This window comes from Rhamphochromis longiceps, linkage group LG8 (genome assembly GCF_057381845.1).
Source record: "Rhamphochromis longiceps isolate RC_006_pf linkage group LG8, R_longiceps_female_GT1.1, whole genome shotgun sequence".
Lineage (NCBI taxonomy): Eukaryota > Metazoa > Chordata > Actinopteri > Cichliformes > Cichlidae > Rhamphochromis > Rhamphochromis longiceps.
This window is the reverse complement of record NC_140564.1, coordinates 16498659-16511204: the sequence shown is the minus strand read 5'-3', so window position 1 is coordinate 16511204 and position 12546 is coordinate 16498659. Positions and strand designations below refer to the sequence as shown.

Genomic DNA, 12546 nt, shown 5'->3' with positions numbered 1-12546 from the left:
TAGCATGCCATAGGTTTTTGTGCAATTTATTACAACCATCACCAGCAGCAATCAACTTTATTTGTGAAGTGTGCACATATTCTATTTTTGTTTAGCAGTTCAAGACTGTGAAGCTTCAAACTCCCAAAAGTAAACAATATACAATAAAGCTTCATGTCGCGCCCAGTGTAATGATCCTGAATATAACGCAGGCTTAGGCATCTTCTGACCAGAAATGACCAAGACCTTGCTTTAATAGATTTGTTGAGATACAGGTTTCCTTATATTGGAAAAAAAGGCAACATCATTGTGTTGTATATGACATTTTCTGCTTCTTGAAAATAGGTGGACAACAAAATGGTAGAGAACGGAGTACAGCAGCAGCTTACACAAGCTAAGCTGATCACCGCACTGTAAGCACTCAAAAAAAAAAAACAACACTCAACACAGATGAGAAGTTGTATCTGTAACCATGGAAAGCAACTTGGATTTAAAACTAATTGAAACTTAAGTTTGTATCATTTTTAAAAAAAATGAAATGCCCTTGTTACAGAATTGTAATCCATTACTATTAGTTGAGTAATTGCAGGCAGACAGTTGTGAAGGCAATTCAAGTGGAACCAATTCAAATTTCACAGCACTGCAAGATAAAAAAAAACATACAATGCAACTATATTAATCCAATTTCACTGACTCCTACCCTTATGGTAAATCTTGTGTGTGGTAGTAAATTATCTGTGGACATGCTGCCCGATTTTCCCTTCGTCTTTATTATTATTATTGTTATTATTATTATCATTATCATTATTATAATAACAACCATTTCCTTGTACAAGATGAGTGGTACTAACAGGTCGAAATCCACTTTCTGTAATTGTAGGGGGGAACCTCGTGTGTTGCCCTTTGAAACAGAGCTTTAAAAAGAGCTAATTTTGCTGGATTGTGGTAGGTAGTTGTATGTTAAAATGGACTTCTTGTCCAATTACTAAAAACCAAACAAAACCCAAATATGGGAGGACAGAAGAATAAAACAATAACTTAAATAGAAGTGCATTAAACACAACAGTTCTTGGAGCCCTTTGAAAAACCAAAAAACAGGGTTGGAAAAGCAGAAACCCCACCCCAACAGAAAAAGGGGAGCAAAATGAACAGCTGTTATGGTAATACTAATATTCATCCATTGATTCACAGATGTATAGTTCACTCATATAGGTTGTATCCTTCCCTCCTTTACAAATATTCTTTTGTTTTCTGGTCAGTGGCCCCCCCACGTCTGTGAGCCGCGGCTTCCCTCTGTTTCAAGTCTATCTGAGGTGGGAGAGCAGTCTGTCTCAGTACACCTCCCCTCTTCCTCCTTTGCTGTTAGTGCCTGCTCCTCCTCTTTTTTCCTGCGCTCCAGCTCCCACTCTACAAACGTATCAAAGAGGCTGGGCCAAGCCTCGTCCTCGCTGTAGTTGCTCAGGTCGGGCCCAATCGCCTGGGTGAAGTTGAGGAACATGTTCCACGTGTCCCTTGAGATGCCCCGAATACCTGAGGGGTTCTCTGAAAGGAAGTCCAGCCAGCGCTCTAGGATCGGAGGTGTGTCCTGCGTGAAAACCAGCCGCCATAGGGCAATGGCAATTTCGCGCTGCAGCGAGCGCTGCCCCTCCTCGGCGTCCAGGCCAAACTGGAAGGTGAAGCGGTACAGGTCTTTGAAGTTCTCCTCACCCTGGGCCTCCAGCAACATGCAGGGGAACCGTGAACAGATGCCTTCGAGGCTGTCTGCTTGGATAGCCTTGCATCCTTCGACAAACTCCTTCCTGGTGATGCAAACACGAGAAGCGTGGACATCAGAATCACAATCACAATTTCCAGTCAAGATAAGCACCAGAAAAAAATCCATTTACTTTTCCATAGAGCCATATGAGCACAAGTAGACTGAATTAAGACCTAAATCTGCAGAAAATGTACAACAAAACATTGTGAAGACATGTCAGGCAATCACCAGGCTTTATCTTTAACACTACAAACATCAGTGACAAATCCCTGTACTATTTAAGAACACATTATCAAATTTATAGAAAACTTCATTCTTTCATTGCAGCTTTGAATAATATTACAGTCATTTCATGCTGAAAGCACTGACCCAGGCAGATATACCTCCTTTGACCTCTACAACAGTGCAGGCTTTTTTAAAACTCAAATGTAATATAAAGAGCATCAGTAAGCATCAGATCACAAAGAAACATGTTGGGTACCAGAGTCTGGTACTGTCCAAAGCCTCTCAATAGAAAAGTGCTGAGTTCAAAATCTGGACGGACTAACGACCATGCCAATAGGCAGCTCTATTCAACTGCAGACGATCTACTTCCCGTGTGTCCCTTGAGGACCAGCTTGAGACTTATACTTTTGAGAATGAGCGCATAACAGGAATAAATGATCGTCACCTTTAAAGAGCTGACTTGTTAAGGGAGAAAGTCAAATTGAGATTTAGTGAGAGAAGACGGGACTTAGTCTGTCACATTTAGTTGAGATAAGGAGATCGTTATTAATCAAATATGTAAAATTCTACTCTGTCATATGTTGTTATAGCTGTAATTCTGTATTCTTTGACTTGTTATAGTATTTCTAAGCTGTTTTTATATATGTAAAAGGGTTAATAGGGACATATGCTAGGTATTAGGGGTGCAAAATATAGTGGTTAACAGCATGTGACAATCTTTGCCTAAAACATGTTATTTAAATAGCTTAAATAGGGGAACAGTATTAAATTCTCAACACATAAGCACATGCAGTTAAGAACCTTTTGACTTCCCCAAGGAAAATGCATAAAAAGTAACCAAGTGTGATCATAACTAGTCATTTTATCTTCCCATTTTTATTAACCCAGATGTTTATCATGCCCCAGATTTAATTCTTTAATGGTTATCACACCAGCCTTAAGAACACAGAGCCTGATCGTAGGTCATGTGAAGACTGTTCATCAGTTTGTCTTTATGACATGCAGCTTCCTGGAGATGAGTCAGTCTACTTACTAGTCTGCCAGCAGCTTGATGGCACACATTTAGATTGCGCTTTAGTCTTACTTACCACTTGAAGTGCTTTAAACCACAAGTCACATTCAACCTGTCATCCATACACTGATTTATCTTATACTGCACATCCACTGCTATTTTATAATCACCAATTAAGCTAATGTGTGTGCGGGTCTGTGGGAGGAAACCCACACAGGCACAGGGAGAACGTGCAACTCCAGCAAATAGTGTTACACAGTACAGACGTGGAAATCTGTGTCAGGAGACTTGGACTGTCTCCCTTATTAGCCAGCATTAGGGACGAGCAATCATCTGTGTTTTGATACCATCATATTGTCATTAAAGGCGACTGCCAAATGGTGAGCTAATAGCAGCGGGTGGCAGCAAGCTTTCTCATCACTCATGCCGATGACTGGACATCAGTATAACGAATCTCCAAGCTCAGTGGACAGCTCAGTGATGCGCAATGTGTTTGCCTGCAACAATTTGGTTCGCCCTCACGCCTTTCATGGCTCACAGTAGTTGCAGGAGCCATACGGAGAATGGAGATTTGTCAGAATACACAAGGAACTCGTCAACTTTCGAGACAGAAAAGAGAGAACAAATGGGCTGCTTTAAATTAAGGAGAAGAGTTACATGAAATAGAAAAATAATCTGTGTTTTCACCTTTAACTCTTGACTCTAAATCTAATCTCCTATCAAGCATAGCACCAACAGCACTAATGCAGTAGAGTATCTGTAAAAAGCTACCTACTCAAGAAGCAAAGTGATCTTTTCTATAACGACTGCCTCACGCATGCTGTTTGCAAATCTGTGTTAGGAGGGTTTAAATGTTTGCCCAGGCTGTGAGTGGTTATTCCACCAATCCCTACATTGTTTTGAATGTAAACATAGCAAGGAGAGGGAAGGTTGCCAGCGCTCTGTGCTACTGCTATTGGGAGTTCACAATGGTACAACTTTTAAAAAAAAGAAAGAAAGAAAAAACTGCCTCTGTGGCTCACTGGCAATCACTGAATCAACCCAAGAAGAAACAATTCAGGAGAAGATAATGCAGGTCCTGAGCTATCTGAAGGGCATATCTATTCACCAAGAACAAACAGAAAAATCCATGAAAAGAAAGAACACTGGAGAAACATCAGCTGTCTGATCTAATCAATGACAACTTCTAAGATACTACTTTAAGAAAAGAAAAAAAACTTTATCACATTCCCTTATCATTCCCTCTGAAGCGCAACCCACTCTATATGTCCACATGATGAGATTATATTATATTGACAGCAGCCGACGATGACGTAGTTGCTGCTACAACTAGAAGTAGCCAGCAGCCAACACTGTACTGTACCCTGCTGCAGTGATGGAAACTGCTGGCTGTCTGAGAACAGTTTTAATGTTTTTTTTAAATGGATAACAAGTTTGGAAGTATTAATCACACAGACTGAATGTGTTACTGTAAACAAATCCCACAGTAATCAAACTGTATATAATAGACAATCAATAATACAGCGATTGTCCTCATTCCAGAGGGATCCCGCCTAACTTAATCACATGTTTCTGACAATGTGCTACAGAGAAGAAAAGGACTGGTTTCATGGAGGAACATTTCTTGGGAAATTTCATTTGAGATTTTAAAAGGAAAATTATTTTTCCCCCTTTTTGACCTTTATTTGCTTGACTTACAATGAAGAAAGATGTGAAACATGGTGAGACTAACTAACAAGAATGAGCTGTGACAAATGAATCTGACTTTTTAAAAATGTGGACTTGGGCAATCTTGTTTTAATGAGCATTTTCATCATCTAACACCTGTCAGACAAACAAATAAGTGCAACAGCTATGTGCTGTGGTACATCGGACAAAGATACATACTTATCAGTATCATTATAATCACACAGAAGTAATAACTGTGTAGTGGTCATGCTAGTTTATCCTGATTGACAAACATGGATAATGACAACACGCCCTGTTCTCAAAAACTCCACCTTACCTTGTAAACTTGCACATGGTTGCTGCTTGAAACTTCCAGGCAAGAACCAGGACACGAAACTCAGCCGGGTCAACGCACAGGTCATTACAAAACCTCTCCATGCCCTCTTCCAAGATGGTATCTTCCTGTTCATCTTTGTAACAGCAGAACAGCTCCTCAATGCGCTTGACCGACAGCCCATCTCCATCCAGAAGCTCATCCTTGCGTGTGTCCCCTGCAGTGATGATGGGCGTCTCCACTGTGACCTCTAAAGGTTTGGTGCCATTTGACAGCTCATTGGTGGCTTTGCTACACTGGGTGCCAGGATCCTCTTTGTGGCTCCCGACACCACCAGCGCTGCCACCTTTCTTGTGAGACTTTCCTCCGCTTTCCTTGTCTCCACTCTTGCTGCCGAGCGAGGATGTCGGATTCTTACACTTGGTGACACACTGGCCCATGTCTTCCTCCCGGTCCCTCGTCTGTCTTTCCTCCTCGCCTTCAGTCCCCGTCTGAACCACCTAGACGCCTCTTCTCTGGCCTCACAAGACGTCTCAACATACCCTCAAGCCTGAGGGGGAAGAACATTTATTAAGAATAAAAAGTTACACCCAGCGACTCTCAAAAAAAATGTTAAAATGTGGATATTAGTACAGAGGAACACAGAAAATGTCAAGCTACCTCTGCTAAATCTACCACGATCCAAGTCTTCAATGGGAAGATTTAAAAACCCTGAAAAACAAAGCAAAACAAAAATAATCTATAGGCATTAATTCAATGCTTAAACATTGTTCGGGTTACCATAGAAACCTTGTCAAAAGTAGTACAAGAGGAGTATCACCCTTAACCACAGAAGCCTACCGGTGGGTTGTGTGTTAAGTCAGAAGACCTATATAACTCTTATATGACGGCTGTAGGAGCTTTTCTTGGTATTACCATAGAGTTAGTTATAGGTAATTAAAATAGGAATACAATTGTATAAATATTGTGATACAAATAACTGCATTTATAGGTCATCCTCTGTGCCGTGTTCACATAAACGTGTGTGTGTGTGGGGGGGGGGGGGTTCTCTTTGAACAGAGGAAGTTTTACCTCCTTTTATACTAAGCAGTAGATTATTGCACAATATTGCTTCTTCATTCTCTACTAGCAATAATGAAAGCAGATGAAAAATAAAAACACTGACAACACCAAACATGGACCAAGAATACAGGGCTACTATGGTTATCCATGTCTTTTTTAGGATTTTACAGCAACATATGTTAATTACACTGGCTCTATGTAGTTAGGATTTTTTTTATACTAATATTTTGCATCTTGCAAGTTAGCATACAGGACTTTCTAGGTTTTCTAAAGGACTAACAAGTAAAATGTGGCAAAAACACAAAAGGCATACAAGATTATGAGATACTGACCAAGTTGCAACTGAACTGGAGTTTACATTAATCAAACTAAAGCTTGCTTTGTAAACTGCTTTCTCTACCTACCCATTTAACTTAAAAAATGTTTCTTTGATGAATGCATGTTAATGAAATTAATCAGTCAGACGGAAAAACATGAGGTGATCATGTGTCTGATAACTAATAAAATAGCTGACTTACAATCCTTCAGATGGCATTGTCTTTCTACTGAGCTCCATCATTGTGACCTTGCCATCCACAATGCTGAAAAGACACATTATCTTGTCATCATAAGCAGAAAGTGATAGCTCATCATTTCCAAACCTGCAGGTCTATTTTGGTCAACATGCTATTAATATGTAATTTGAGAACTTGCAAAGAGTTTGCCTTATTTCAGGATTTTTCATTTACTTGTTTATAACTGCAAATAAGTTAGCTATGTTGCATACTGTGAACTGTGAAAAGCTGAGCTTTGACACCGTTGGCTTTAAGGAACTACATCTCAAAAGGGCCGCAATATTCCAGTTTGTGATGTAAAAGCCACAACTTCAGGAAACTTCTCAAACCAACTTCTACCTTTCGCAGTGATCACTGACCTAACAGTGATATGACCCTTGACTTCATATTTAATGCATGGATTCAACATCAAGGCAAAAAGCCAGTCCTGATCAATACATGGGGCATGTAGGGGAAAATCTCTCTCACGTCTGCTGTGGCCAAGTTCACCTAACTAAGCTCAGATGGCCGTCTGAATTTATATTTATTAAATTTTGTTTATTTGGCTACATATAATCCGCAATAAGCTGGCACTGGAGTTAGTAAACACTAAGCAGCCTAGTGACCTATACAGCCAGTAGTTTAACCAGATTATTAGCTCGTCCCGAGGTGAACTGGAATACGACTGTGTTACATATGCAACACTGTTATATCGATATATCCTCAGCGGCCCTTTACCAACATCTACAATAATATCATTTCAATCAAGTTAACGTTTGTTGGGAGGGTGAGTATAACAACACAAGTACAACACTCAAAAATATAGTGTAAACCGCCATTAAATAATCACCCGCACCTCGGACTTTTAACTATTACACACAAATTCAGATGGCAGTCGTTGTTAAGCTGCTATTGAGCCACATTAGATCACCGCACCGGGCCATTTAACAGCTCCATCCCAACTGCCCGGCCCTGGCGACGTCGTCATAGCTAGCTAGCATCAGCTCGATTAACTAAAAGTTAGCTCTCGGCTATGCTAGGTATTTTTCGATTAAGACATCAAGAAATAATAAAATTATCACCGTAAAAAACTTACCTTTAGGGGAAAACACATTCGGTCGAGTGTGGATGTACATCACTTTGTGAATAGCTGAAGAAATTTAGTAGTTAAAGAAGTTAGCCAAAAAATACGAACTGAAGCAAACTCGTCGCGTTAACTCAGATTGCTAGCTAACTAGCTAGCAGCTGATCACAAAAAAAAAAACTTCCACATCAATGTTGAATTCTGTTCCACGCTTAGAAAATAAGCAAGTAACAAGCTAGCAACTAGCTTTAGAGTCCATCTTCAGTTGTGTTCGCTGTTAGGTGTGAGTTAAAACGCCAGCTCGGACTAAATCACCCAATTTCTTTGTGCTTCCCCCTTTTAGTCATTGAGTGGAGCTACATTATGGACATTTTCCTGCATCACTTCCTCCCTGCCTACAAGCACCCAACAGCTGATCCTCGCGTCTGCGACGCTAACGTACATCCTTTTATTTTAACCAATTGATGGAAGTATTCATATAACAAGGAAAAAGTCGATGTTTTGTAGATCACAGTAATATCCAAAATGAAAAATGACTCAAAAACCCCACTGTAAATTAATTACAATCGCTCATACACATTGAACTGTAGAGGTGTTTATATTAATTTCTGCCTTATTTCTACTTTTTATCCACTAACAAGTGAAACAAATACAACTTTGACTAAAAGTATATGAACTCTTTTATGTTTGTGTTTATTATTTAGCTTCTTCCCGATTAGTCATGAGTAAGCGTCATCATTAGGCGACTGTCCTAGCAAGCGGCTGGTAAATTAGCCTCTTCTTCAGATACAGACGGGTATGTCAATTCTTCGTTTGTGGTGTTAATTAAAGTAAGATTCGCGACAATTCGAATTCAAGTTGTTAATGTGACAGGCAGTAACATTGCCTTTAATTTAATGTCCCTGTCTTTGTACGTTTAGGTCAGTCACAATAAGGGCTAGCTTCAAGGTTGCAATTGATGCTAAAACATCAGTGAGTACAAATAACGAGAATGGTTTTATTTAATATACAACGTAATTCAGTCTGCGCGCATACTAGAACATACAGTTAATACCTCTCCGTCAGTCATGTAACAGTTTGTTTAATATCTCAGTGTTGATTTTAGTGGCATCTAGCGTTGAATATGGCTAATATATTTAACTATAATTTAAAAATCTAAAACTACAGTACTGTGCAAGTCTTTTCTTTATATTTTGCAAGGAAAATTGAAAATCATTTATATAATAGAAATATAGTATATAAGACTAAACCGAGTTTTGCAGGCCTTGAAGGTCAATATTTGATATGACCGCCTTTATTCTTCAACAAAACAACATCCTGAAGTCAGCTTTCTTGCCATTTTATTAAGTAGTCTCCAGGAATAGTTCTCCAGGCGTCTTGAAAGACATTCAAATCTCTTTTGTTTTGTTTTTTATTTTCTGTTCACCACACTGTTTCAGTCATGTTGAGGTCCATGCTCCGGAGGCCAATCCATAGCATTTCACAGAGAGCTGTAGACACTCACTGTCATTGTTCTCTACTGACCTCCTTTGTACATACATAGAGTAACAATGATTTGTAAATGAATTTGCAAATTTGGATTCCTCTCCATTAAGCTCTGTTGCCACTGATTTTTCAGTCCAGTTCTTGTGTAATTTGGCATACCCCAGGCTTCTTGAGACCATTTTTAATGTGGCTTCAGTGAACAGTTGATGGATCGACTAATGGGCCAGATGCATCTCTCAGGTCCTCTGTCTGGTCTTTCCTGGATTTTTTTCCCAATTTCTTAAGGACGTGACATTCAGGTACTGTTCACCTGCTCTAGATAGTTTGTAAGGGATATTTTCATCCTACGCCAATTTAGTTTCCTCAATTTTTTTTAAGGACCCTTTGGACACCATGGAGAACTATGCCAAGTTTTCAGCTAATCGCTTTTTGGGAATCACCTTGTTAATGCAAAGATGCTGTGTTATCTTTGACATTATTATTGGATTAAACTCAAGACTTTTGCACAGTACTGGAAAGATGTTCATATATTCATTTACTAATTGCTTGCTTAGCATGCACATTATTGTTATGTTTCTCATTATAACGCACTTCATGTCTTAATTGTGCAGTAAAGCTCTTAATTAAAGTCCTAGTAGTTAAAGAAAAGAGCAATAAATAATGTCACATCTAGCTAACTAACCACCAGTGGTATAATCGAGTAATAAAGGCTGCAAGTATAGAGCATCCATCCATCTTCAGCTTATCTAATTCAGGGGCACGATGTGGGGGACGGAACACAAACAGATAATGCAGTAAAAACTTTATTTTGCAGGTATCTTTTGTTTTTTTTTCCTCAGATTCGGAGCCCCGATGACTGCCTCCACCCGTACCACTGTGCTGTCACTGTACATGCGTGTTTTTCGCATTGCCCGAACCTGGCAAGCACAGAGTGGTGTTGCAAGTGACACAGAGACAGAGAGGAAGTACATACTGCAGGAGGCCCGCAATCTGTTCAGACGGAACCAAAAGGTGTGAACGACACTCTGCTCTCTAATATGCTTTTTTTTTTTAAAGAGAAAATGGCTTTATGGCATCTTTAAGACTTTGTGTGTTGTTTTGTTTTTCAGCTCACAGAACAAGAATCAATAAGAAAGTGTATAGAGGAATGTGAAGCAAGGATAGAAATCGGTAAGAATGGAGAAAAGCAGCAAGTTGTTGTTTTTTATGTAGTGAGCATGTCAAAAGGCCACAATAGTAGCAACACCATTTTTTGATTTTCATGTGTCTCAGGGAAATATACTGATAATATGTAACCTTTCTAATTCAGTTGTATCAGTGATTTTGGGATGTCTTCAGCCTGAAAGCATGCAGAATGGTGTTGTTGACTGAATGTACTGAAACATCTGACGTGCACAGACATTCTGAAAGGGTTAACAATAATCCAGTGCCGCGTTTACGCAACTCTTACACATCACACACTGAGTCTTTGTCAGTTGAAAGGTTTTCAGCATGTCAAGCGTGAGTAAGCAGCAAAGCTGACCTGATGACCTGAATGATTTGGATTAAAAAAAATCGTGGTTGAAACTGCAGAGAAAAAATAACAATACAAGCCTGCGGTAACAGCATGAGAAAAGTGCTATGTTGTGCTCTTACATACTTACCCAAACAATGATTTTTCTTGGCTTTTATTTTGTAATTTGTTTATAGTTTGATGTAACGTTGTCACTGACACGTTGTTATTTTTAAAAAATTTTTAAAGGTCTTCATTACAGAAATCCATATCCAAGAGCTGTAAGTAATTACACTTTATTAGACCATAATGGGTGAAAATTTTTGGGGGGATTTTATTTGCATACTCTGTGTGTGTTGCAGACGTATCTACCACCCATGGGACTGGCAACTCAGAAGGGCAGGAAGCTACGAGCACAACAGCGCCTGAGGAAACAGGCCAAACCAATTTACTTACAGTCACATGATGAGACCTGATGCTCGACATCCCCGATCTTTGTCAAGAGTTCAAGTTACCAAGGAGAGAAAACTAGAGAGCTGTTGCAGTCGAGATGCTGCAAGCACTCAATGATGCAGGAACGCACGTCATTCAGGATAAAGCCACTTTTCATTGTATTTTCTTTTTCAAAACACAACCATGAGTTGTAACTGTAGGTGAAGAGTGTCAGATTCCTTTCAGCTCAGGGAAGCTCCCACTGTACCACTTTCTAATATCATACAAGTTTGTATATTTTATTTATTGTTGAGTTCATTTGATTAATAAAATTGTCTCAATGTGGAGGATTTCCAGACTCTTTTAAACTCACTGTCAGAAATCATGAAATTCACTAAATAGTCTCTAATAAGCAATTTTGTTAGGACCATATATTTTTTTAGCTTTTAATTTAGTTAATGAAAAATTAAACAAAAGGTGATTAAAGCACTTGTCAGATTGTACTTTCACAAGCATTGTATCCCCTATCTCTGTTTCCTTATGGCAGTACAGGATCAATTGATACATCGGTCTCTATTTCTCTAGAATTTTAGAGCTTTGTTGTGGTTCAGTATGGTTTCCTCTGACCCAGTTTGTGCAGCTGTATCTCAAATCTCGTAAAAAACCCAGAATGCTATGAGAGCAGTTTGCTTTGATATGTTTTATTTACCTCGAGCCCCCCATAATAATGACACAGAGAATACAGAGAAAGAACAGCTCGGGGCGTGCATCGCTTTCAGTTCCATTTGGGGATAACTCGCATATTGATTATAGTGGCAACGACCTGCAGGTGGGGTCAGTGATCCATGTCTAATATGACTCATGTTATTGTTGACTGAATACTGAGTCATTTTTCAGCACAGGCTAAAGAGCATTCGCTCTCCCTGTAAAATGATCACAAATATTCTGCTTTCTTTAAAAGTTTACTTGCTCTGATCACTGAACACCTCTCATTCACGGACAGCAGGTATTATGCATAGTGACCCATGTGCAATTTATAAAATACACTAAATGCACAATAAAGGATGAAATTGTGATTTGAATTAATAAACCAAGAAAGCCAATTAACTTTACAGCAAACAATCAGTGTTTTTATCAATAAGAGGAAACTTGTTCATCTTTAAAAGGGAAAATATTTCTGTGTTATGGTGGTGTGAAAAAGTGTTTGCCTCCTTCCTGATTTCCTATTTTTTGAATGCTTGTCACATGTAAATGATTTTAGATCATCATAGATAACAAGTAAACAAAATGCAGTTTGTAAATGAAGTTGTTTTGGCCCATTCATCTTTGCAGAATTGTAATTCAGACACACTGGAGGGTTTTCGAGCATGAACCGCCTTTTTAAGGTCATGCCACAGTATCGCAATCAGATTCAGGTCAGGACTTTGACTAGGCCACTCCAAAGGCTTCATTTTGTTTTTCTTCAGCTATTCAGAGGTGGGCTT

At 39.2% G+C, this 12546-nt stretch overlaps 2 protein-coding genes across 9 annotated transcripts; one reads left to right on the top strand and one right to left on the bottom strand.

Annotated features, from left to right (window-relative positions):
• Positions 1–303: 303 nt before the first annotated feature.
• dcun1d3 (defective in cullin neddylation 1 domain containing 3) lies at positions 304–8058 on the bottom strand. Of its 2 annotated transcripts, XM_085416045.1 has the most exons (5): positions 7666–8058; positions 6555–6617; positions 5635–5685; positions 4978–5524; positions 304–1778 (listed from the first exon to the last, which is right to left on the bottom strand). In XM_085416045.1, the coding sequence occupies exons 4-5, from the start codon at positions 5412–5414 to the stop codon at positions 1235–1237; spliced, it is 981 nt and encodes a 326-aa protein (XP_085272171.1). In that variant the 5' UTR covers positions 5415–5524; positions 5635–5685; positions 6555–6617; positions 7666–8058; the 3' UTR covers positions 304–1234. The 2 variants fall into 2 exon arrangements, with proteins under 2 accessions (XP_085272171.1, XP_085272170.1); XM_085416044.1 differs by lacking the exon at positions 6555–6617.
• Positions 8059–8378: 320 nt separating this feature from the next.
• On the top strand, positions 8379–12229 carry lyrm1 (LYR motif containing 1). 7 transcript variants are annotated; one of them, XM_085416050.1, is made up of 6 exons: positions 8379–8449; positions 8574–8625; positions 9953–10149; positions 10248–10308; positions 10880–10911; positions 10993–12214. In XM_085416050.1, exons 3-6 carry the CDS (start codon positions 9991–9993, stop codon positions 11104–11106), a joined length of 366 nt encoding a protein of 121 aa, XP_085272176.1. In that variant the 5' UTR covers positions 8379–8449; positions 8574–8625; positions 9953–9990; the 3' UTR covers positions 11107–12214. The 7 variants fall into 7 exon arrangements, with proteins under 7 accessions (XP_085272176.1, XP_085272175.1, XP_085272172.1 ...); XM_085416046.1 differs by having other exon boundaries at positions 8393–8449; positions 9978–10149; positions 10993–12215; XM_085416047.1 differs by having other exon boundaries at positions 8397–8483; positions 9978–10149; positions 10993–12216.
• The last annotated feature ends 317 nt before the right edge of the window (positions 12230–12546 follow it).

Excerpts from the sequence above, each read along its gene's own strand:
- dcun1d3 (XM_085416045.1), bottom strand. The coding sequence starts at position 5,414 with ATGGGCCAGTGTGTCACCAAGTGTAAGAATCCGACATCCTCGCTCGGC. Across the intron at positions 1,779-4,977 it reads ACCATGTGCAAGTTTACAAG|GAAGGAGTTTGTCGAAGGAT; the intron begins GTAAGGTGGAGT and ends TTGCATCACCAG.
- lyrm1 (XM_085416047.1), top strand. Across the intron at positions 10,309-10,879 it reads TGAAGCAAGGATAGAAATCG|GTCTTCATTACAGAAATCCA; the intron begins GTAAGAATGGAG and ends AAATTTTTAAAG. Across the intron at positions 10,912-10,992 it reads GAAATCCATATCCAAGAGCT|ACGTATCTACCACCCATGGG; the intron begins GTAAGTAATTAC and ends TGTGTGTTGCAG.